General features: G+C 47.6%; 1 protein-coding gene across 1 annotated transcript in view; it reads right to left on the reverse strand.

Annotated features, from left to right (window-relative positions):
• Window positions 1-21,620, reverse strand: part of SCFD2 (sec1 family domain containing 2) — a 287,290-nt gene that overhangs the window by 7,889 nt on the left and 257,781 nt on the right. The window contains exons 7-8 of the mRNA XM_081158799.1: window positions 20,554-20,688; window positions 6,677-6,796 (exon numbers count right to left, since the gene is read on the reverse strand). Coding sequence (XP_081014925.1) covers window positions 6,677-6,796; window positions 20,554-20,688 — 255 coding nt within the window. The remainder of the gene's footprint in view (window positions 1-6,676; window positions 6,797-20,553; window positions 20,689-21,620) is intronic.

Consider the following 21,620-nt stretch of genomic DNA (forward strand, 5'->3'; position numbering starts at 1 on the left):
AGAGACAGTGCACCTGGTGGTCAGACTCAACCACGCTGGATTACAACCCTGCCACATCCACAAGTGACACTCAAGGGGCGTACTTGGTGAACACCAAAGCTCCATTGAAGTAAATCCTGCTCCATAGGGGTGTCTCCAGCACAGCAGCTCTTTGGCTGTAGTTGCAGCTGGTCCACAGAGCTGATTGGCCTGGGGGTCAATTCCTCCCAGGGATGCCAACAGTACCCAAGGCTCAACTACAATAGGACAGTGCACACAGCCCACACAGGGGAGCACCTAGAAGGCCCAGCTCAGGGGACTGGGGAGGCTGAACCACTGGACCCTACAGGACACCTACTACACAAAGCCACCCTACAAATTCCAGGAGGCATAACAGCTCTACCTAATACATGGAAACAAACACCTGGAAGCAGCCAAAATGTGGAGGCAAAGAAAGATGTCACAAAGGAAAGAACAGAAGAAATCTCTAGAAGAGGAACTAAATGAAATAGATCCAAGCAAGCTAACAGATACAGAGTTCAGAATTTTGTTTATAAGGGTGTTTAAGCAGACTATTAGGGAAATAACTGAGAAAATCGATAACATAATAAAGTACCAATTTGAAATGAAGGCTACACGACCTGAAATAAAAAATAATTCACAGGGAATCAACAGTAGAGTAGAGGACACTGAGAATCAAATCAGCAATTTGGAACATGAGGAAACAAAAAACACCCAACCAGAAGAGCAAAAAGTAAAAAGAATCCAGAAATATGAAAATAGTATAAGGAGCCTCTGGGACAACTTCAAGAGGCCCAACATTCGTATTATTGGGGTCCCAGAAGGGGAAGAAATGGACCAAGACATTGAAAACCTATTTGAAAAAATAATGACAGAAAACTTCCCCTACCTGGGGAAAGAAATCGACTTATAAGTCCAGGAAGCACAGAGGATCCCAAAGAAATGGAACCCAAAGAGGCCCACAGTAAGACACATCATAATTAAAATGCCAAAGGTTAAAGACAAAGAGAGAATCTTAAAAGCAGCAAGAGAAAAATAGTTACCTACAAGGGAGCACCCATACAACTGTCAGCTGATTTCTCAACAGAAACCTTGCAGGCCAGAAGGGAGTGGCAAGAAATATTCAAAGTTATGAAAAACATGGAACTACAACCAAGATTGCTCTACCCAGCAAAGCTATCATTTAGAATTGAAGGTCAAATAAAGAGCTTCACAGATAAGGAAAAGCTAAAGGAGTTCATCACCACCAGATCAGCACTACAGGAAAAGTTGAAGAGTCTTTTTTAAGAAGAAGCTAATGAACAAAAGAATCTGACTAAATAGATCCAGAGACATTGATGCATGCAACAGATGATCATATTTCAGAGGAAAGAAGGAAGGGAGGTGGAGGGTGGGAAGAGATTAACCAAAGAAGTTATATGCATATATGCATAACCCATGGACACAGTTAATAACGGGGTGAAGGCCTGGGGAGAGGGTGGGAGCAAAGTGGAGGGGGTCAATTGGGGGGAAAAAATGGGACACCTGTAATACTCTCAACAATAAAGATAAATTTAAAAAAAAAGAAAAAAAAAGAATGGCACTGGCCCCAGCTGGAAGGGGAACGTTTGTCTTTGTTCTCACTCTGGCCTGAGCTCAGGCAGGAGCGGGCGGTGCTGGGAGAGTTGCCCTTGCCCCTTTCTTTCCACTTTCCACTCCTGCAGGCCTTCACTATAATTTGCAGGTGCCAGCCTCTTCCAGTTCTATTTCTACAAAGCACAGAGGAAGCAGGCCGTCCAGGATTTAGATTCTATAACCCTCTGATTCCTAACATTGTGGGTTGAAAGGAGCATGGGATAAAATTTTTCTCCTTTTTTTTAAACTTGGGAGAGCTTTCCCAGGAACAGTACCCCACGTGTGCACAGGCGCCAACATGCACGTTCATCCATTTGATGAACTGGTTTTGAGCACATATCATATTCGAGGCCCTACATATAGTCACACACTCACACACTTGTGTTAAACATAAAAGGCTTGTTCATTAAACCAGTGGGGCAGTGAATTAATTACATGGACATGACCGAGCCTTCTGGAAACTCAGTGTGAACCTCCTGGCCTGCCTTTCTGTTGGAGATCCGTGTTGGTGTGTGCATCGGGCTCTGAGTGTAACGATGCAGAGCATCTCCTCACATTTGTCCCTTCTGATGTGTTTTTTGGTTTTTTTTTTAAAGTCACTTGACTCCTCTCCTTATACTTCCCATGAACCTCAGAATAGCCTGGAGCCAGGTTTTAGAGCCAGGATTTAGGTGTCCTTGAATCCCCAAAGTTGTGCAAAATTGTGTGTGCATGAGCATATGCCTGGGTCCAGCTTTTGAAGAATTTACATTCTCACCAAATATTTAGCCCCAGGAATGTAGAACCACATGAAAGTGTAGGCGGGCAACACGCACGTGCCTATGAAAAGCCATGGATGGCTGGGTCGAGTTGCCCACTTGGTCTTTCCATTTCCTGAGCTGGCCTGGCCCTGTATTTTCTGGGAGGGTCCCTCCCTGTTATTTTCCTCCCACAATTCCAGGCGTCAGCTGGCTTCCTGGCCACCATCCAGCTACAGAGTTCAGCCTGCAGAGCTGTCTGGGCTTGGAGCGAGGGAGAGAGAGGCTAGTGCCAGGCACACGCGCTCCGGAGTGAGGAAGCCTGCAGAGCCTCCTACTTTGTGGATGCAGCCATGTGCGCTGGGGTGGGGGGGAGCTGCCTCTTTGATCCCCCTTCTTTTGGTTGTCAGGAAAGAGGGTCTTCTCCAACTGCCCACTTTCTCTCATCAGCACGTCCACTGACAACCCAGGTGGAGTGGAGAAAACACTCCCGTGTTAAGAGTGTGGTAACAGTCCTGTGGGAGTAGCAGAGGCGGATGTGGTCTCTGGACTCCACTGCTTCATGAAATCCTTGTCACTTTTTGTGAAAGAGATTTCATTTCTGGATGTGCCTTTCATGGATCCTCCCAGTTTCCTTTGAGGAGCTGATCCCTGAATGCCTCCGTGGGGAGCCCATGCCTCCGAAGGAACCTCCCCGCTGGTTATTCCCAGCTCAGCACCTGTGTGCTCTTGGTACACTTATCTGTTTAATGCCCTTCACTCACTATTAGAGCGTGAGTTCTGTGGAAGCAGGACTGTGTCTGGCTTGGTCACGGCTCCATCTTCAGCACAGAGACCAGTGCCTGGCACAGAGTATGAATAATCAGCCAGTCCAATTTAATAGACATGACTATCAGTTCTGCACTTACAATCCAAGCTCACCCATGTAGATATTGAATAGGGGAGACGTGGGTGAATAGCAATTGATACAAAAGGCAGCGGTTTTAGCTGTCTTCTCAGTATGAATCGAGGAGCTCGTGTAGCCTCCAGAAAAGCCACTTCTTATCTATGCTACAATAATACAAGTAAAGTTTCTAGAGTTCAGTGTCTGACATCCAATGTACAGTCATGACACCCAGCGCCAGATCCTGTTTGAGGGGCTGGGAATAAAATAGTAAGAAGTACGAAGTCATGAGGCTGGAAGGGAGTAGGCAAGCAGAAGAGAGGCAGGAAAAGAAGGCCCAAAGGGAGGCTGGGTGAGATCCTGCAGGGCCTCGTAGGCCGTGGTGGGGAGAGGAGGGGGTGGCCCCACCTGCCTCTGCACTGACCAGGCCACCCCAGCGCATGGCTCTCAGGTCCAGCTGAGTGTGAGAGAGGCACTGGGGCCAAGGAGAGCCACCACGACAGTAAGGGCTCCAAGTCACGGGCTGGGCCGGGGTGGCTGTACAAATCAAGGATGCTCAGTTTGGAGAAGAGCAGGCCTGGGGGAAGAGGGATGAGCCTGATTGTCCTGTAAATTCAGGGTAGCCCAAGAGCTAGACCCTGCCCTGATGAGTGAGAGCTCTGAGGCCAATTTGGACTCGTCTAGAGGAGGAACCACAGTCATAACAATGAAGCCCTGCGAGACTCAAGGAGCCTGCCCTGGGAGGGATGGATCCTTGTCACTGGGGATGTTCATACATAGGCTGAATATTAAACATAGAAGGAACTATTAGATATGTATATTGTCACTGTTTATATCGACGGCCAAGTCAGAGTTACTCTCTTGGTTGCCAGTCATGTCTTTGAGAGTCTGCTGGTGCTTAGACTCAGTTAGTTCACACACACACTCCAATGGCAGTGAGTCTAAGCAGAGACTGGCTCTAGTGTGTGCTGGTCTATAACAGCAAGTAGCAGCTCAGGCCCCAGGTCTGGGCAGAGTCAGTGGCAGGGCCAGGGCAGCTGTGAGTCCGTCGAGCTCTGAGAAAGGGAGAGCTGCCTCCACAGGTGTCACCCAGCAAATATCCAGGTAACCCAGCTCCTTTCAAACCCTTGGAGAGGAGGGCACGATCAAGAACTCCTCCTTGGAATCTTCCTATGGCCTGTGAACTCTTCAGGGAACTCTGCACACAGGACAAACAGCAGCCAAGGCTGCTCCTTAAGTACCAAATTCTTTGAGAGACTCACTGTGCAGATGACAGGGCACAGGGTCAGATGGCAGTAGAGCCACCGCAGATTTTGGTTTCATTGTCAAACTCAGGTCACTTGGCTTTGAAAACGCCTGCATTTTATCCTTTGAGTGGGGATTAACATGTCTGTCAGGCTGTTACAATGCATGACTGTTCTGGAGAGCTAAGAATTTGGTTCGCTGTGCTAGGGATAGTGAGAAGTGTGCTTTCTGATTTAAAAAAAAAAAAAGTCTTGCTGAAAAGGCAATTGCTCACTAAAGAGATCCTTAACACTGCTCTTGACAGAGAGGGTGTTAAACAAGGCAGAATTTACCACTTTATCAGAACTTGTACCAGCTATGACCATGACAGGTGATAGTCACAGCCAATGAGTGATCACTCCCCTGCTCAGGAATCTGCTGTGGCTCCCTAGATACCCGGGTCCCATCTCTCAGTTGGGTGTCTGGAGAACAACAGGGACCAGGCCTTCTCTACCTCACCAGGTGGCCCATGCCAACAACACCAACCCAGGTCTCCTGTAGCCAATCATGTCATCAGACCACAAGGCTGTGGAGCTTCTGCCATGTGCGCAGGCCTGGGAAGCCAAGCCTTTGTCCTCAAGGAGTTCGTGTTTGCTTGAGGAGACCAGTCCAGCAAGCAGTGAGCTAGCAGCCTGGTGCAAAGTACAGATTTTGGATGCCTGCAGAGATGCAGGAAAGGCCTGGAACAAGAAGTAGGACCTCACAGAAGGCAAGATCGAGGGCACTCTTGCCTGGCTGCTGTTGCTCTCACCCATCGTGGTCATAGCTGGTGGAATTTCAGTAGTGGACGGAGGTGGGAGACAAAGACAGCGGCACCTGTGGAGCCAGGAGTCCCACCTGGCTTCTGTGCAGCTGTGAACAGTTTCCTGCACGAGCCAGTGTCCCACCTGAAGCACCAGATGCCCTCTCTGTTTTGCTTTCTCCAAACCATGAATAGTTTCTCAGCTGTATGCAGAGGTGGCCCAAAGCTGAAGGCCCCAGAGGCGAGTCACAACTGGGGGTGGGGTGGGAAGAGAGTCTATGAGACGATGCCCCAGACTCCGTTTTCCAGCGGGACCATGCTGAGGAAGGTAACCCTGGCTCCTGGGGCCCCAGAGGACCGTGCCTTGATGCACAGTAGCAACTGCCTCAGTGAGGCCCCTTTTCTGGTTTTTCCCCCTCTGCTGTTTCTCTTTTCTGATGCCCTCACTTCTGCTTCTTGGGGTCACCTCCGAAGTAAACCACCTGCTCTCACGTCTCCGTCTTGGGATCTGTTTTGAGGACCCGCTAAGGCAGTATTTTTCATCTTACTGGGTTATAGGCTCTGCTTCCTGGCCAGATCAGAGCTCCGAAGGCAGGGGCTCTCCTGTCCTGGAGCCTCTCTCTTTGGTTTCCCACGGCCTCCTGCCCAAGCCTCAGCCCCTCCTGCGGAGCAGGGTGGTGACTCCTCAGAAGTGGCTGATAATAACTGCAGCCACCACTTATTGAGGGAGATGTACCAGGCACTGTGCTAAGCAGCACATTCTCTCCACTTACCTGATTTAAGATTCACAGCCACCCCAGCCGGTTCCTAAATGAAGAAACGGAAGGCCTTTCGCTCCTAGATCACCTGGCTATTAAAAGGCTAAGGCTCAAAGTCAGGTCTGTAAAATCAAGAGATCTGTGTTCTTAACCACCAGGCCACTTATTTGGGGAGTGAAATGCGACCCGACAGGAGGCTATAGAGGAGAAAATTCTACACTCATCCTTGTCTTGACAATGGGCCTTTCCCAACTCCTCCAGCTGGGTCCTCTACCTGCCATAGTGGGGAGGTGGTCCTGGGAGTTACTCTCAATTATCTGAGGCCTGAAAAACAGTGAAAACTCTTGAGTAATTCAGCACTGACTGGATACTGGAGAACATATGCAGGAATCAGGAACAGGGACACTAGCATATTGCCCTTGGAGCCCAGAGGCAGGAGAGGACTGGAAAAGGAGAGCCTTCTTTCCTTTACTCCCACCAGGGGGATGGCTGGCCTGGGGCAGGCAGAAGGAGAATATGACATGGGAAGGAGCAGGTGGGACAGACGAAGCCGGGATGGGGATGGGAACGCTGGGAAGCCCGAAGAAGGGCCCGCGCCGCCCTTCCCACTCCTGCCCCAGGACTCGCATCGCATCACCGAGGACTCTAGGACTCATACCTGGGCTCCTGGTTTCAGAGACGGCACAAGGTCTTTGATCATTTTTGCCTCAGAGACTGTGACTCCGCCGACCACGAAGAGGATCAGGAGAGGGTGGTCGCTGGGATGAGGCCGGCTCACCTGCGAAACAAACCACCACCAGCGTCAGACAGGCATCGGCGCCAGGCTCTGTGCAGCAGGGTGCTCTCTCCACCAGATCCGTGGGGTCCCAGGGCTGCTACCCCATAAAGCAGGTGAGATGAATGACCCTTGGAGAGATTATGATCTGTCAGTGATCAGATGTGTCAGGTCTTTGTGAACCCATGGACCAGGAAAACGCATAACATGTCACCTTATTACATCCCTTCAAATAAACATTTTATTGAAAGAAAAGCTTAAGGAGTGAGGGTTATTAAATAAGAAGAGAAAACTGAGAGGCAACTTATTCCTTCCTTATAGATCTTCAGTTCTCAGCATAAACGTGCCCCTTCTATGTTACACAGCTCTGCTTATTTCCTAGGAAGCACCTGCCACAGCCTGGGGTTAATCTGTTAGTTTATTTCCTTGTTGGCTGTCTCCTCTATTAGAACATAAACTCCACAAGATGGGGACTTTACCTGCCCCTCCCAGTAGAATTTCCAGCTTACCTAGTGCACTTTCTGGCACATAGTAGGTGCTCAATAAGTGTTTGTGGAACTGATAAGTAGTCAAAGCCCTAGGGAGGTGGTGGTGAAGGGTGTGAAAAGATGAGACTGGCTGCCTACCCTTGAGGAACTTACAATCTAGCACAGGCCTCACCCTGTTATCTCCTGCAAACCAGCCTTGCCGAGGACTTACTCGACATGGAGCACTCCACCAGGGGCTGTGGAGAATTCCTCCTGCTGCCACCAATTTCACCAATGAGCTAAAGTATTGTAAACTAAAATGAGAATGACTCCCAGGAACCCCTCAGGAAATGCAAAACAAATAACACATTGACTTAGTGACTAATTGAAGGGGGCAAGAGGGGGTTCCTAAAGACAGTGTGTTTGAGCCCCATCTGGAAACCACAGTTGGTTGGTAGTGGGAGAAGGAGCAGGGGTGTGAGCTGAGTGCTGGAGGCAAGCAGTCGCCAGCTGGGTGGAGCAGCCGGACACGGGGAGCATGGAGTCACTGCAGGAGGATGCTGCTGGCTGCTGCCATGGCCACTAAAGCCAGAGGTGGGAGAAACAGGTGGTGAGTGTATTCACTAATTCACACTTGCTAATGCACAAAGCCCTGCTGCGGCCATTGGAAAGTCCCTGGGAACAGCAGGGCAGGATAGCAGGCTGACAGGACACCCTTTCTCTTCCCCTGCTCCAACTCCTTTCTCAGTTGGGTTCTTCTGGCTACTGCCCTTGAATATACCCACTTTTCAATTTAGTTTAAAAACACTCAAAAAGGTAATATGTTAAGTGCTCCCAGTTACATAAGTTACTCCCTGGCTTCTGGAGAGGAAATTCAGGATGGGAAGGGAGGGAGGGAGGGAGGGAGGGAGGGAGGGAGGGAGGGAGGGAGGGAGGGAGGGAGGGAGGGAGGGAGGGAGGGAGGGAGGGAGGGCTCTAAATTTTTCCAAAATCGGTGATGGTGAAGAAACACTGAAAAAAGTTAGGAAACTCTCTGATCTTTAGAGAAAGACTGTCACTCCTTGCCCCTCTAGCTTCCTGACCTGTAGCCCTCCTTTCCCTTGACTGTACTTGGTGACTTCTTTCTTCTAATCCACCTACCATACCCCCATGACAATCCTGCTTTTGTCCCAGTGTCCCCTGGATGGCTCTCACTGAAGTCACCAATGGCCATCAAACGTAGGAGTCAACGGACACGCTGTCTTCATTTAATTGGCCATTTCTGTGGCATTTGTTACAGTTGAGGACATCCTTCTTGGCTACCATAACAGCACTCATGGTTGTTCCTTCTACCTTTCCAATGGTTTCTTCTCAAATTTCTTCATAGGTTCCTTTTTTCTTTCAGTCTGCCCCTTTAAATGATGCTGCTTAGGGCTCCATCTTTGGCCCCTTGCTCTTTTCACTTGATATATCACCCGTGACAGACCTCATCTACTTATATACTTTCAACAATCTTTTATATTATTTCCCAAATCTCTGTCTTTATCTCAAACCTCTCTCTTGAGTTCCTGGATGCCTCCCAGGATCCCTCACCTTCCCCCCAGTCTGTTCCTCCTCTTGACTTTCTATCAGCATCACCACCTTCACAGTCACCTGAGCCGGGTACCTGAGAATCATGGAAGACTTCGCTGTCTCTTTCATCTCCCAGACCAAGTCCTGTTTACTCTGCCCTCTCAGATTTAATGATCTCTCCCGACTTACAGTGCCCCTGTCTGGTCAGGCCCCCAGTCCTTCCTCGGGAGATTACTGCCACAGCCTTCCACCTCATCTCTCTGCCCCTGGTCTGGCCACCCCCATCCCTTCTCATTCCCGCTTGAGGAAGTTTTCTAAAATGCAAATATTCATCACTGAATATAGTGCCCACTATACTAAACATTTTGGTGTATTATCTTATTCAACTCTCAAAACATCCTTAGGAGGCAAACAGTCATTAGTGTATTTTGCAGATGAAGAGCTTGAAGTTTACACACAGTGACACAGTGACTAACTCGTGGAACCAGAGGCCAAAGTCTGGAGGCCACAGTCTAACACCCCTCGTCTCCAACACATGCTCACGTTCTCTCCAAAGAGTCTCAGAGTTCTGAGAATAAAGTTCAAACTCCTTAATTCAGTGTGTAAGGCTCTTATAACGTGGCTTTGCTTTATGTCTGTATTTTTATCTCCTCCACATACACTGTTTGCTAGAGCCATTCACGATAAATTGAGACTTGCCTAAATGCATGGTATTTGTTTGTTTATTTGCGTTGGAACATTTTGTCAAACATAAGACACTTTACTAAACATCTGTACTGAAAAGAGCATTTATCACAAGTGTTCACGTCGATTTATTTTCAAAGTATTCAAACCTATGTGATCACACCCAGATCAAGAAACAGAAAGCCTGGACCCTGGAGACCCTCTATGGCCCCCTCCTGTCTTTCCCTCACCAAGGGTAACGAACATCTTGATTTCTAACACTCAACATTGTACCTGGCTTTTTTCACTCAACTATACCCCGAGATTTTTCCATATTAATAGGAAAGATGTGCAGTCCACAGGCATTGGTTGGGACCATTGGTGGGTTTTGGACTCTCCTTGCCCACGATGTTCTAGTTGTTAAAGAATTTGAATATCACCTGCATCATACTGTTTTATGTAGCACACGTGGTTTCCTCTTAAACTACTCTCGCCTCCTCTTCTTTATCTCTTTCTCCTTCCCTCCTACTCTCTTTAAAAAGCACCCTCTCTAGCCCTGGCCTGTTTGGCTCAGTGGTTAGAGCATCTGCCCTCAGACTGAAGGTTCTCGGGCTCGATTCCCAGTCAAGGGCATGCACCTCGGTTGCGGTTAAAAAGCACCCTCTCCCTAACTATCTCTCAACTCCTGCCCATGACCTAAATCTGACAGATACCTCTGCCTTGGCTTTGTCATACTGGATTGCTGCTTTGATATACTTGCCTGTCTCCAATCCTAGATCGTAAAGTACGAGAGAGTAGAAACTGATCATATTTACTTTGGTATTTTTTGGCTCTGAGCATAGACCGTTTATGGTAAACTTTCAACAAATGTTGCATAAACAACGCCAATGCATGAATGAATGAGACCCACAGGTTAACTGGAGATGCTCCTCTTTTCTTAGAGGTCTTTTAGAAACTCTCTTTGCTTTATGTACGGTTCTTCCTGGCTCACTGACCCGAAGCTACTTCCAGCCCTACAAACAATTGTTGTTCCTCACTTAACCCTGGGACAGAAATAAAACTGGCGGCAGAACTTCAAGTGAACAGTATGTTCCCAAAGACATATGCTTTCCATAAGAGAGTCTGGGCTCTGAAGTGCACTGCGAGGCTCTTGGAAGGATGTTCTAAAAGATGAAAAGGAAAAAAGAAATGAACAGCAACAACGAAGAACAGTACCCTGGGGCCAGGGAGTAGAGGGAATGTGGGTTTTGGTACAAAGAGACTAGTCTGATTAATGCCTGTTGCTGTTTGCTATTTTGGTTTCTGTTTAGATTTATGTTTTGATACCAGACTTTCCTTTTAGAACATGTCAAGTTAGCAGGCGATTGGGCAGTGGGGTCTCTTCCATCAAAATGACACAAGTCTTAAATGCGCCACACACACACGCACACGGCTGAGTCCCGTTCATTTGTATGTGAGCTCATGGCACAGGGCACTTTGGAGATTACTGCCATTACAAACGCATAGATTAATAAAGCAAGTCGGGCCCTCTGCTCTTTTTTTCATTTTCCAAACTTTTGCTGGCTGTGACTTTAAGACCTCAGTTCTGGTCAGATAAGTGTTTCTTCCCACCATCCCTCCAGCCTTTGAAGCAGAGGCTGCCAAACCCTCCTCTGCAGCTGTGGGCCCCAGGGCGCTCTTTGATGTCCTGGTCGGCTTCCATGAGTGAGTTTCCGCTGCTTCCGTTTTTCTGGAGCTCTCTAGGAGCTCTGGGAATCCTGCTGCCAACTCGCTTCCATTCAGTTTCTCTTCACGTGTGACTCACTTCTCTCCAGCACAGCAAGGGTCAGGTCCGTGTTCTTCAGCAGCGGGCGGGAAAGCGCACCAGAAGCTTGGGCGCGAAGGGCACAAGGCCCCGGGAACAGCCACGCTGACTCTGAAGACGGCTCGGGGATGCTTTTCTCCCAACAGGAATTAGTGAGAGCAGTGCCACTGCCACTGAATACTTCCTGTGCAGTGCTGTGCTTTTCCACTTACTCGCGGGTCCGTTCCACAGCTGTCCCTTGTGCAACTACGACGAGCCAGGCACTTCTCTAGACATCGGGGATTGAGCAATGAACAACCAGACAGGAATCCCTGCTGTTGTAGAACTGACATTTTAGTTGGGGGAGAATGATGAAAATCAGTAAGTAAATGGGTAACAAGAAAGGTGGTAAGTGCTATGGCGGGAAATAAAGCGGGGGTGGAAAGCATTACTTTATGCAATCCTTGGAATCTGTGAAGCAGGCAGCGGCTCCACGTGACAGAGACAAGTGAGGCTTAAAGAGGGAATTTGTTCTCTCATTTGCTCTCACATCCGATGAGCACCTGGCTGCGGGATCCAGCAGCACTCCAGCTCCACCCTCTTCCCCAGCCGCCCCCAGAGCCACTCTCATCTCACCTTCCCTGCCCAGCCCATGCCCGGCTGGCCTCATGCCCCCTCACGGCTGCCAGGGCGAGCTTTACAAAATATAAACTGGTTACTTGACCCTAAAACTCATTCAGTGGTGCCTCAGTTTTTGGTCAAATTTCTACGCTCTGGCCCTTTGTGACGCTTCCGCTTATCTCTGTCTTTAAATGCTCCCATTCCCTCCAGGAGCGGAAAACAGCTCCAGCCATTTAGAACCGCCTGTAATTCCTTCCACGCAGCGCGGTGTGTTGTCACTTGGTTCCTAAATCCTGCTGCTCTGACCACACTGATCTCCTCTGAGCAGCCTTCTGACCAGGGACTTGGCTCTTCCTTCTCTGGGCCCTCGCAGCCCTCGGGCCCCCCACCTATCTCTGCTCCCTGCCCCCCTCATCTTCTTGTCCATCTCCCTACCACACTGTACTGGTGTCAACAAACACCAGACGCTGAGATGGTTTCCTCTTGTCAGAAATACCATTAAGTGTAACTGACCTAAGCCAACAGTTCATCTCTTGTTTTTCTTGTGTCAATAATAAGGAGCTGGACCAGATGACCCCTAGGCATGTCCAGTTCTCACAGTCCAAGGATCTGACGTCAAATTTCACCTGACGAGCGTGACTTTTGCCCTTCATCCCCACAGCATACGTCACGCCTGCTGTAGATGCTTCTGCAGATCTTTCCAACCCATATCTGAACAGTCTCCCTGATTCCCATGGTTATGGGGTGGGCTGCTGGCAGCCATGTAGTTACATCGTGATCCTGCCCCTCAACCATGGTTGAATAATGGTCCAAGAATGGATCTCTGACCCAGCGGGGGCAACTCGAGATCCTTCCCTGGGAATGAAAACTTGACCTAAGATAGACAAGGCTGAATCAAAGCTGAGCTTGTAAGAACCAGAAGTGTGGCATAGCTCTCTAGTCACTCACTCAACTAATATTTATTGAGCGCCTACAGTGTGCTGGGCACTGTTCTCAGCATCTTCTGCAGGCTGGAGCAAGTCTTAAAGAACCATCTGGTTTCCTGATGGCTTTCCATTTCTCAGTCCCAGTCCTTCTTGAGGGCCCACTGCATTGCTACCCTTGGGTTCCCTGGAACATTCTTCGGCCCTCACAACAAATGATCCTTTCTTTAAGCTAGTGCAATTTGTTGGCATTTTAATTGCAACTGGAAGAGACTGAGTTCTCACCCTCTCTGTACCACTAGCTTTTTAGGGCCTGCCTGAGCAGTTGTTCTGTCTTTCCTTTTGGGCCTTTTTCTATTGCCACTCAAGGCAATGGAGCTCTTATACTAACCCAAATTAAGGGCCCAGAGGCAAGTACTGGGTTTTCTTGGACTCTTTTTCATAAATCTTTTATTTTTCCCCAATTAAGCATGGCCACATAAGAAATGGAACAACAACAAAACTTCTTAAAAATACACATAAAAAAGAAATAAAATGGCCTCATGCAATTTTCAGATATAACCACCCTCCTCACTCCAATTCCTGCAGAGAAAACATCTTGACAAATCCTGTCCTTTAGTCAAAACAAGTTGGGGTCCAAACACATGGAGTAGATATAAAATATATTATTTTCAGGAGACTGAAATCCAAACCACAAATTCCAGAAACGCATTTTAAAAGCACTGCCTATTAGACATGCTAGTTTTAAATTAAATTAAAGTTGTAGTGAAGGGGGGAGGTATGTTTCCATTTATTTATTAGATCGCTATCAAGTTTTCCTCTAAGGAGATCAAGGTGCTCCGTGAACAAGCGTTTGGAGAGAAGGTTCTGCCAGAGCTGCTTCTCTCCAGTTTGATATCCCCTCCCCCAGGGCACTGCCCTTTGAAGCCGACAGCTTTATGTGGCGAACCACAGCCTCCCCTCTGGTTGAGGAGCACATTCAACCGACTTGAAACACTTTCTCAGACATGCATGAAGATTGATCTCGTGGGCACGCTTGCTCTTCTCCCAGGCTTGGCTTTGCCTTACAGGGCTCCATGGAGTGAACTTGGGAGAGGAAGGTCCTGCAGCTCCATTTCTTATCACTCCTCTGCCACGTGTTTTTTGTGTTTTTTTTTTGGTTTGTTTTTTGAGATTAAATTATTTAAAAATGGGCAAACAGCAAGCAGGACTTTTATTATCAAAGCCTTTTGGGGCTAACTTATTTTGAAACCAGGCCAGAAGTGTAAGTGAATTTTCCATCCTCTAGATTGGAAGGAAAACTCTTAGACTCAGCCAAATGCTGTCCTTGTTGAGCTGGACAGTCAAATGTATATTTAGGTGTAGTTTATATTGTATTTTCCAAAAGTGGCCACACAATATTCTCTGCTCCTCATTCTCTTGCTCCCATCTCAAGAGGAAAGAGCATGTCCCCTCCCTTTGACCCTGCTTGGGCATCTGTGACTGCGTGGGCAAGAGGAGTGCTGTGGGAGAAATGCTGTGTGACTGCTGAGGGGTCCACCTGGCTCTCTCAGGATGCTCGTCCTTGGAACACAGCTGCCATGGTGTGAGGACCATGTGGAGAGGCTGTGTGGGGAGGAACTGAGTCCCTTAGCTCACAAGCTGGGATGGGCTACCAGCCAATAGTCAGCATCAACTTGGGAATGTGCCTTCTTGGAGATGAGTCCCTCCCTCCTGAGCTCTGCCCAGAGTACAGCTTCATGAACAAAATAACTGATCAGTATTGTTTGAAGACAGCTTCTTATGTAGTAATAGATAACCAGAACAGGTGGGGATGAAGGCTTCTCTGGACAGTCTGACGTAGACAGAAAAGCATGCTATAGCAATATAAATAAAGAAAGTGATTTTAGCAAGTTGCAGGATGATGCAAACAAGGTTTTGACTTTAGTAAGGGCAAAATCCAGCTGCTTTGACTTCCCTCTCACAGAAGATGTATTTGATGTAGAGAATCTTAGACTCATAGGCATTTTTCTTAACTTTCACTGGCTGCAAACATTTACATGAATGAGACTGATTTCTGCGAGCCATTTCCAAGTGTCTGGGGTGGTGGCCTCCGGTCCCCTATAGCGGGGAGGCTGTGAGGAGCAGCAGGGAACACCTGTGGGGCCGAGCACTTGCTCTCTCCCAGCACATGGAGCCCATGCCTCTAGAGTGTTCCGGGCAGAGTGTGCATCCTGGGTGGCCCGGGTCTGGTCCTGCTCGCCTCTATTCCCTGAAACTGTCCTGCCACGGTACATGCACAGAATCTCACCAGCTCCCTATAGCTTGCTCTAGGAGGGACAGTTATGTACCCTGAGACTGGGGATATCAACAGGTTGGACACATGCTGGAGAAGACAGGGGGCCTGGAGAAGCACATTGCAGCCTTATAAATATGGTTTCCCAGCCACACAACAGAAAGAAGACTCAGAGCTCTGCATCTCTCTGGCAACAGCACATCAATAGTGAAATAGGAAACTCCTGGGTGTCTGTTCTCTGCCTATTTAAGTCACTTGTACATTCAGCAGTTAGTCTGTATGCACCAAATGCCCACGTATTGGCTCTGCACAGGGACACAAAGATACGAAAGGCAGACTTTTCTCAAGAGTCACAGTCTGGCCAGGATCACAGACTGGTAAAAGTGAAAATAGAAAATACTTTACCAGAACTTACTGTAGGCAAGGCACTGTTCTGAGTGCCCTGTAGGAATTAACTCGTTTAATTCTCATAACAGCCCTACACAGTAGGCACTACTACTGTCCCCATTTCACAGATGAGGACACTTAGGCCCAGAGAGGTCTAGCGATGCACCCATGTCAAACAGCTAGTAAGTGGTGGAGCTTGTTCTAACCAGACAGTCTGACCTACATGTTTTATCACAAATCTCTATTGCCCTCTGTAAGTAGATATAAACAGTAGAATAAAGTGACTGCTGTTAGGAAACATATACTAGATGGCCTTCTATTATTTACAAAATCAAACAAAAATATTACAGATGTTAAACAGAAAAGAGGTCCTCAAATCTCCCCCCAGAACTCCCATCCTGCTACCCAACCACCTGTTAGGACATATCTCTTCTTGATTCCTTTGAGTTCTCATACTGCACAATCAGCCCCTTTGCTTCCGTTCTGTTCTCTAGAGACAAAGAAGTTAGAAAAAGATCTGCACACTGCGTGTGGACAGGAGCGGAGATCACCAGGTTTCTTTGACAGAGGTGGAGTCCGGCGTCCGACTCCTCCGCACACCTGGGAGCGCAGTGGTGCGCGGGAGCAAGCGGTGCTGCTTCTCTGGGGTTACGTAATGACAAAACAATGACCAGCTTCGCCTAGCTTGGCAGCAGCTAAAAAAGAGGGTCAGGGATTCCTTTGAGGGTCACTGGAGTTGACTGATTGGGCTGCTACCTCCTACCCCCTGTGAAGTTGTTGAAATGTAGCTTTTGGCTTAAGGGCAGAAAGTTGGAACGAGGAACCAATGACTCTAACTGGCGACGGGGACCACCCTCCTGACCTTCAGCAAATGCCTGCTGTGTGTAAAGCCAGCCTGGCACTTGGCCCCACGTGTGGTGGATGCAGAAAAAAGACCTAGATCAGCCCTCCATTCTCCTAGCCACAGCTTCCATTCTTTTGATTGTGCAAGAGACACATTAAAGTCATACGTGTGTATGTATGCACTGGGTTGTTTGGGGTCGCCTTGCTAGATGCGAGGTTTTACCTCGCTAGTCTGCTCTATTCTTTTTTTCATTAAAAAATACTGATTACAATCCACTGAATTGATATCTTGAGTCCTACTCTGCAGTTAGAAAACAAAGCTTGGGAAAAGATATCTAACATGCATCACTATAAAACAACGTATGCACGAAGCCACAGAGGTGTGCACAGGAGATATGAAGCCCTGAAGAGGCATGTGCCAGGGGCCTGGAAAACCCTCCCTGTCTCCTTTCTGTTACCTGCAGTGGGGCACCACAGCACACCTGTGGCCATGTCTGCTGGCCTTGTTTCCAGCACGTCTTTCCCAGTTTCTCAGTCTGCCCTCAGCCATGCCAGAGCAATAGATCCTGCCTCTGGGTGATCTGAGCTAACCCCACTGTGACACTATATGTGGGTCCAGAGACCGGGAAGGGACAGACTAGTAGCTCAGCTCCCTTCCCAGTTCTCGAACTCTCTGAACTTCCCTAAGCACCGGAAGGATCCCACATGGGGCCTTCATTTCATCAGGCTCTATCTTTTTGTTTCTTTCAGGCTCAGCACCCACTCAGTGAGTCATGAGTGGGGGATTAGGTCCCAGGGGCAAAGAGTGGGGCAGCAAGTGGCAACAAAGCAATGACTGTTGGCTGCTGATACAGAGATGTAATGTGTAGAGGCAATTCAATGCCAATACACGCATTTCTTCTCCTGGCGGGGTTGGGGTGGGATGGGGGCGTGTGCACTGCCAATGAGTTGTGGGGTTGAGTCCCAGAAAAGCAGACAGGGTACCAGCAGATGGGCCCTGGGAGATTTCCCTCACTCTGCCAGCCTTGATGACCAGTCTAGGCATGGATTTTATTCATGAGCTGCACAGGCACTGGAGAGGGAAAATATCTGTGCTAATGAGTAATCATGAAGAAAAGAATTAATGACATATGAATAGTTAACTTCCAAGGAAATGCTTAAAGCATCCTGGAGCCAAAACATGTCATGGTGAAGAGCTTGGGCTTTGGAATAAGACTGGCCTGGGGACAAATCCTGCTGTCCCAACTCCTCTTTGCTCTTTGGAAAACACCTGAGAACAGAAGAGTATGAGCCAATCCCAGCCTTCTGGAAGTTCACATCTACTGCTTAACCTTTCTGGGCCTGTTTCCCCAGTGGTAAAGCAGGGGTAACGACAGAACCTACTTCCTAGGATTGTTGTGAGGTTTAAATATGGGAACAGCTGACCCCATGATATATGCTGAGCACAGGCCTACTGCATAACTTTGGGTAGCAAGTGAGAAACAATGGAAAATAGGACCAGGGAGACTGGTAAGTAGCCATGGCCACAGGAGAGTCCACCTGCCTTCTGCACCTTCTATCCACTGGCCTAAAGCAGAGCAGAGTCACCCTTTCCCGGTGGCTGCACCTCCACCTCAAAAAGGGAGCTCTTTGGGAATTCAGTTCATTTCTCAAAGCTCTATTGGCTATTCCTCTTTACATTTATCCCAATTTTGTTGAAACCCTGGGCCAGAGGTAACTTTCCTTGCCAAGTTCTATGGAATGGTGGGTAGAACCAGCTGCCATTGACTGAAAAGAATGGGTCTCCCTTGGAGGACTGGGATGGGAGGCTCCTTGGCCTGCGCACTGAGACTCTCCCCACCCCCTGCAGACAGATGAGATGCCCCTGGCAACAGAGAGCAGAGGCGCAGCGGCTGGGGGCCGGGGGATGAATCCTGACAGCTGCTTGGAGAACACACATTCTTTTCTCTTAAACCTATGACTTGGAAACCTCACTCTGAGGTCAGTCTCAGTGGCAGGAGCATTTCTTTATGATCTCCAACTCGGGAGGTTTGAATGGGGAGAAGCACAACAGTCTAGTGCTGGCCCAGGATGGTCCCAACTATCTTCCTACGTGAAGCTCACCTTGGGACTGCGAAGTTTCTGACCACAGGAACTGCTACAGAAAACACTCTGCAGGTTTAAAAGGGTAATTTTAAAATGTGACATCTCATGGTTCATGAAACAGTGAAAGGAAATGAAGTGGATGGTCCTCCCACAGAAGACATTCTATATGGGCCCTGCAGAGCTGAAAAGTAAATTAGCATATTAAAGGCACTGTGAAGTCCAGCAGCAAAGAATTTTGCATTAATTTTCTGTTTAACCCAGTGTTTCTCAAACACACTTGGTCACAGAGCCTTTTGCTAAGAAACAAGTTCTTTCTGTGGAACATCACTGGACAAAAAGCGAGCTGGGGCCTCCTCCCATGTATACTGTGCCTCTCTACAAATGAGAAACCAGTGTGTTGAGCAGAGTGCAGGTGGGTTTGAGCGTCCACGTGTACCCTTGGCGAGACTGTGAACTCAGCAGCCTGCCTGGGGAAGGACACACAGCCTCCTGGGCCATCCTCAGATCCTAGTGACCAGGGCCTGGAGGTCCACATGGGTTATTTTAGTCTCTCTTCAGGATGAAGTCCAAGCTTATGATGAAGGAATAGGGTGCTCAAGTGGAGAAAGTCAGAGACGATGTCTAGTCTGGAAGTTTCTGTACGAACTAGTCATCATGAGGGCCACTGAACAGCCCTGGGCTTACACTCAACACAGGAGCCCCAGAACATCTTTGAGATGCTGATCTGTGCTATGTTATTTAAAACACACAAACACACTACACAGACACAAAAAATACATCAGCCACTCACTACAACAGAAGTTGATGATAATGGGAACAGCAGGAAGGGGACCTGCATGTCCATTCCAGCCGTTAACTGCTCAGTCTAGAGTCTGACTGTCTGACTTCTGTCCTCTGGCTTCAGAGTAGACCAATTTTCCTGGCATATGCATATACTGAACTCTGAAAGGCCAGCTCTCCTATGTAGATTAATTCACAATTTCAAAGACGCTTTGAAGCTGGCAAAACATTCTGTTATTTCCAAGAGTTATTACAACTGAAGTCCTGGCATAGACTGGGAAGTCGGCCTGTAATCTTGTTTAGATCCTTTTAAATTCAGAAACTTTACAGTGGGTTAAAAATAGATCGCATCTGTGTACTTCCCCTCCTTTCATCCCCGCTGCAAAGGCTGTGCAACAATTTTGACCTATCCCGGATATTAGCCAGAGAAATTCTAGCACTTGTCAACTGGAGTCTGTGGGGCCAAAACAAAAGTCATTTTAAAATGCAGATTGGTGCCATCACTTTGGAAAGCACTATGGCGATAGTTCAAAAAATTAAAAATGGAACTGCCTTATGACCCAGCAATTCCACTTCTGGGAATATATCCGAAGAAACTGAAACCCTCATTTGAAAGAATATATGCACCCCTATGTTCACTGCAGCATTATTTACAATAGCCAAGATTTGGAACCAGCCCAAGTGGCCATCAGTAGATGAGTGGGTAAAAAAAGCTGCGGTACCCTGACACAATGAAATACTACTCAGCCATGAAAAAGAAGGAAATCTTGCCCTTTTCAACAGCATGGATGGACCTCGAGAGCATTATGCTAAGTGAAGTAAGCCAGTCATAGAAGGACAAGTACCATCTGATTTCACTTGTATGTGGAATCTAATGAACAAAATGAACTAACAAGCAAAAAAGAGACAGACTCATAGAAAAGAGAGTGACAGCTGTCAGAGGGGAGGGGGGTTTGGGAATGGGTGAAAAAGGTGAAGATTTTAAAAATAGGTTTTGAGGTGAGCTAATCATATGACTGAGAAGAGTCACTTATTACCCTGCATAATAAGTTCTAATTAAGAAGAAGAGAACAGTATATGGATTCATGTGAAATGAAAATGCAGGCCAGGAGGAGAAACATTTTCAATATGCTACCCTGAAGGGCTGTGTCTTCACATATTGATCAGAAAGATCCCAGTGATCATATCAAAAGAAGTTGTAGGAGGCTGAAGGGCAGGCTGCTTTTAACCAGAAGTTAGATAAAGATTGCAACTGGTCTCAGAAGAGCCAAAATACCGGATGGTATCTTATGGGGCACTTGACGGGTTAAGGGGGTGTCAGCATTTTCACGCCCAGCAAAGACAGCATTACATTCAGGATGACCTCTTTGTGACTACTTTACCTTCATGAACATGCTAAATCCAGTTTTAAGGAGATCAGTGAGGCCTGACGACATGTGTTCAATATCAACAGGATCTGGCCTTTCGGGATCAAATATTTCCTCCACAACCTGCTTCAGCAATGGCTTGTAGGATGCCTGGAAAGACAAAATACTGTGCTGTGAGCAACAGGGTTTGTTTGGTTTGTCTGGAGAGCGGATGGCTTTATCTGCACCAAATAAGCAAGACAAGTTTATTTTGATATTGAGCAATGGCTATGGTTTTGTGTATGAAAAGACAATGATAACAACACTGATTTTTGGGTACGTTTTCGCCTCGTACTCTGGCACTAATTGTTGTTTCTTGTACTCCCTTCTAGAAGCAAATCTCTCTTAGCAGAGCTATAATCATAGAATTACTTGTTTTTCAATCAAGATCGAGAGTGATAATTTTATGTATGAAATATCCTGGAAAGCATTGTCATAAAGTATTGTCATTTGGTGTAGACATAAAGATGGTCTCCAGTTTTTCCTAAACATTGTTAGAACTATGCTCCCTCTGCTAGGAATTCCAATGTTTTCTTACAATGTTTTGTTGCAATCCAGGCCCAAGGCAATCCCTCCTTCCTCTACATACAAAGCTCAACTCCAAGTAGGGCTTGGCTAGAAAAAGCAGCCAAGGTGCCAAAAAGGAATCTGACCAAGGTCAGGGCTGAAGAGAGGGCAGGCCATGTGGTACTATAAACACTTCAGTACAATTTAGTTGAACTTTTGATAAATAATGCTAAATGCTTTCCTTTTCTGTGACCTGAATAACACATCCACACTGAAGTAACATTTGGACAGCTGCCTCTAACGGCCACACTTTCTGAGCATGCTCCCCACCTCTTTTCTTGGTTCTCCCTACTGCCAAGCTCTTCCTCTCTTCTTCTCCCATCAGCTGGGCCACCTTCCTCCCAGTCCTGTGGCTGCCTCTGCCGCTCCAATTCCATAGGGCACCCGAGTTTGGATCATAAAAAATAAAGAAGGAATGTCTTCCCTCAATGCACTGTCTTAACTCTATTCTATCTCTATTGTATCTATTACAGGCT

Source organism: Miniopterus schreibersii (assembly GCF_964146895.1).
Source record: "Miniopterus schreibersii genome assembly, chromosome: 1".
Classification (NCBI taxonomy): Eukaryota; Metazoa; Chordata; class Mammalia; order Chiroptera; family Miniopteridae; genus Miniopterus; species Miniopterus schreibersii.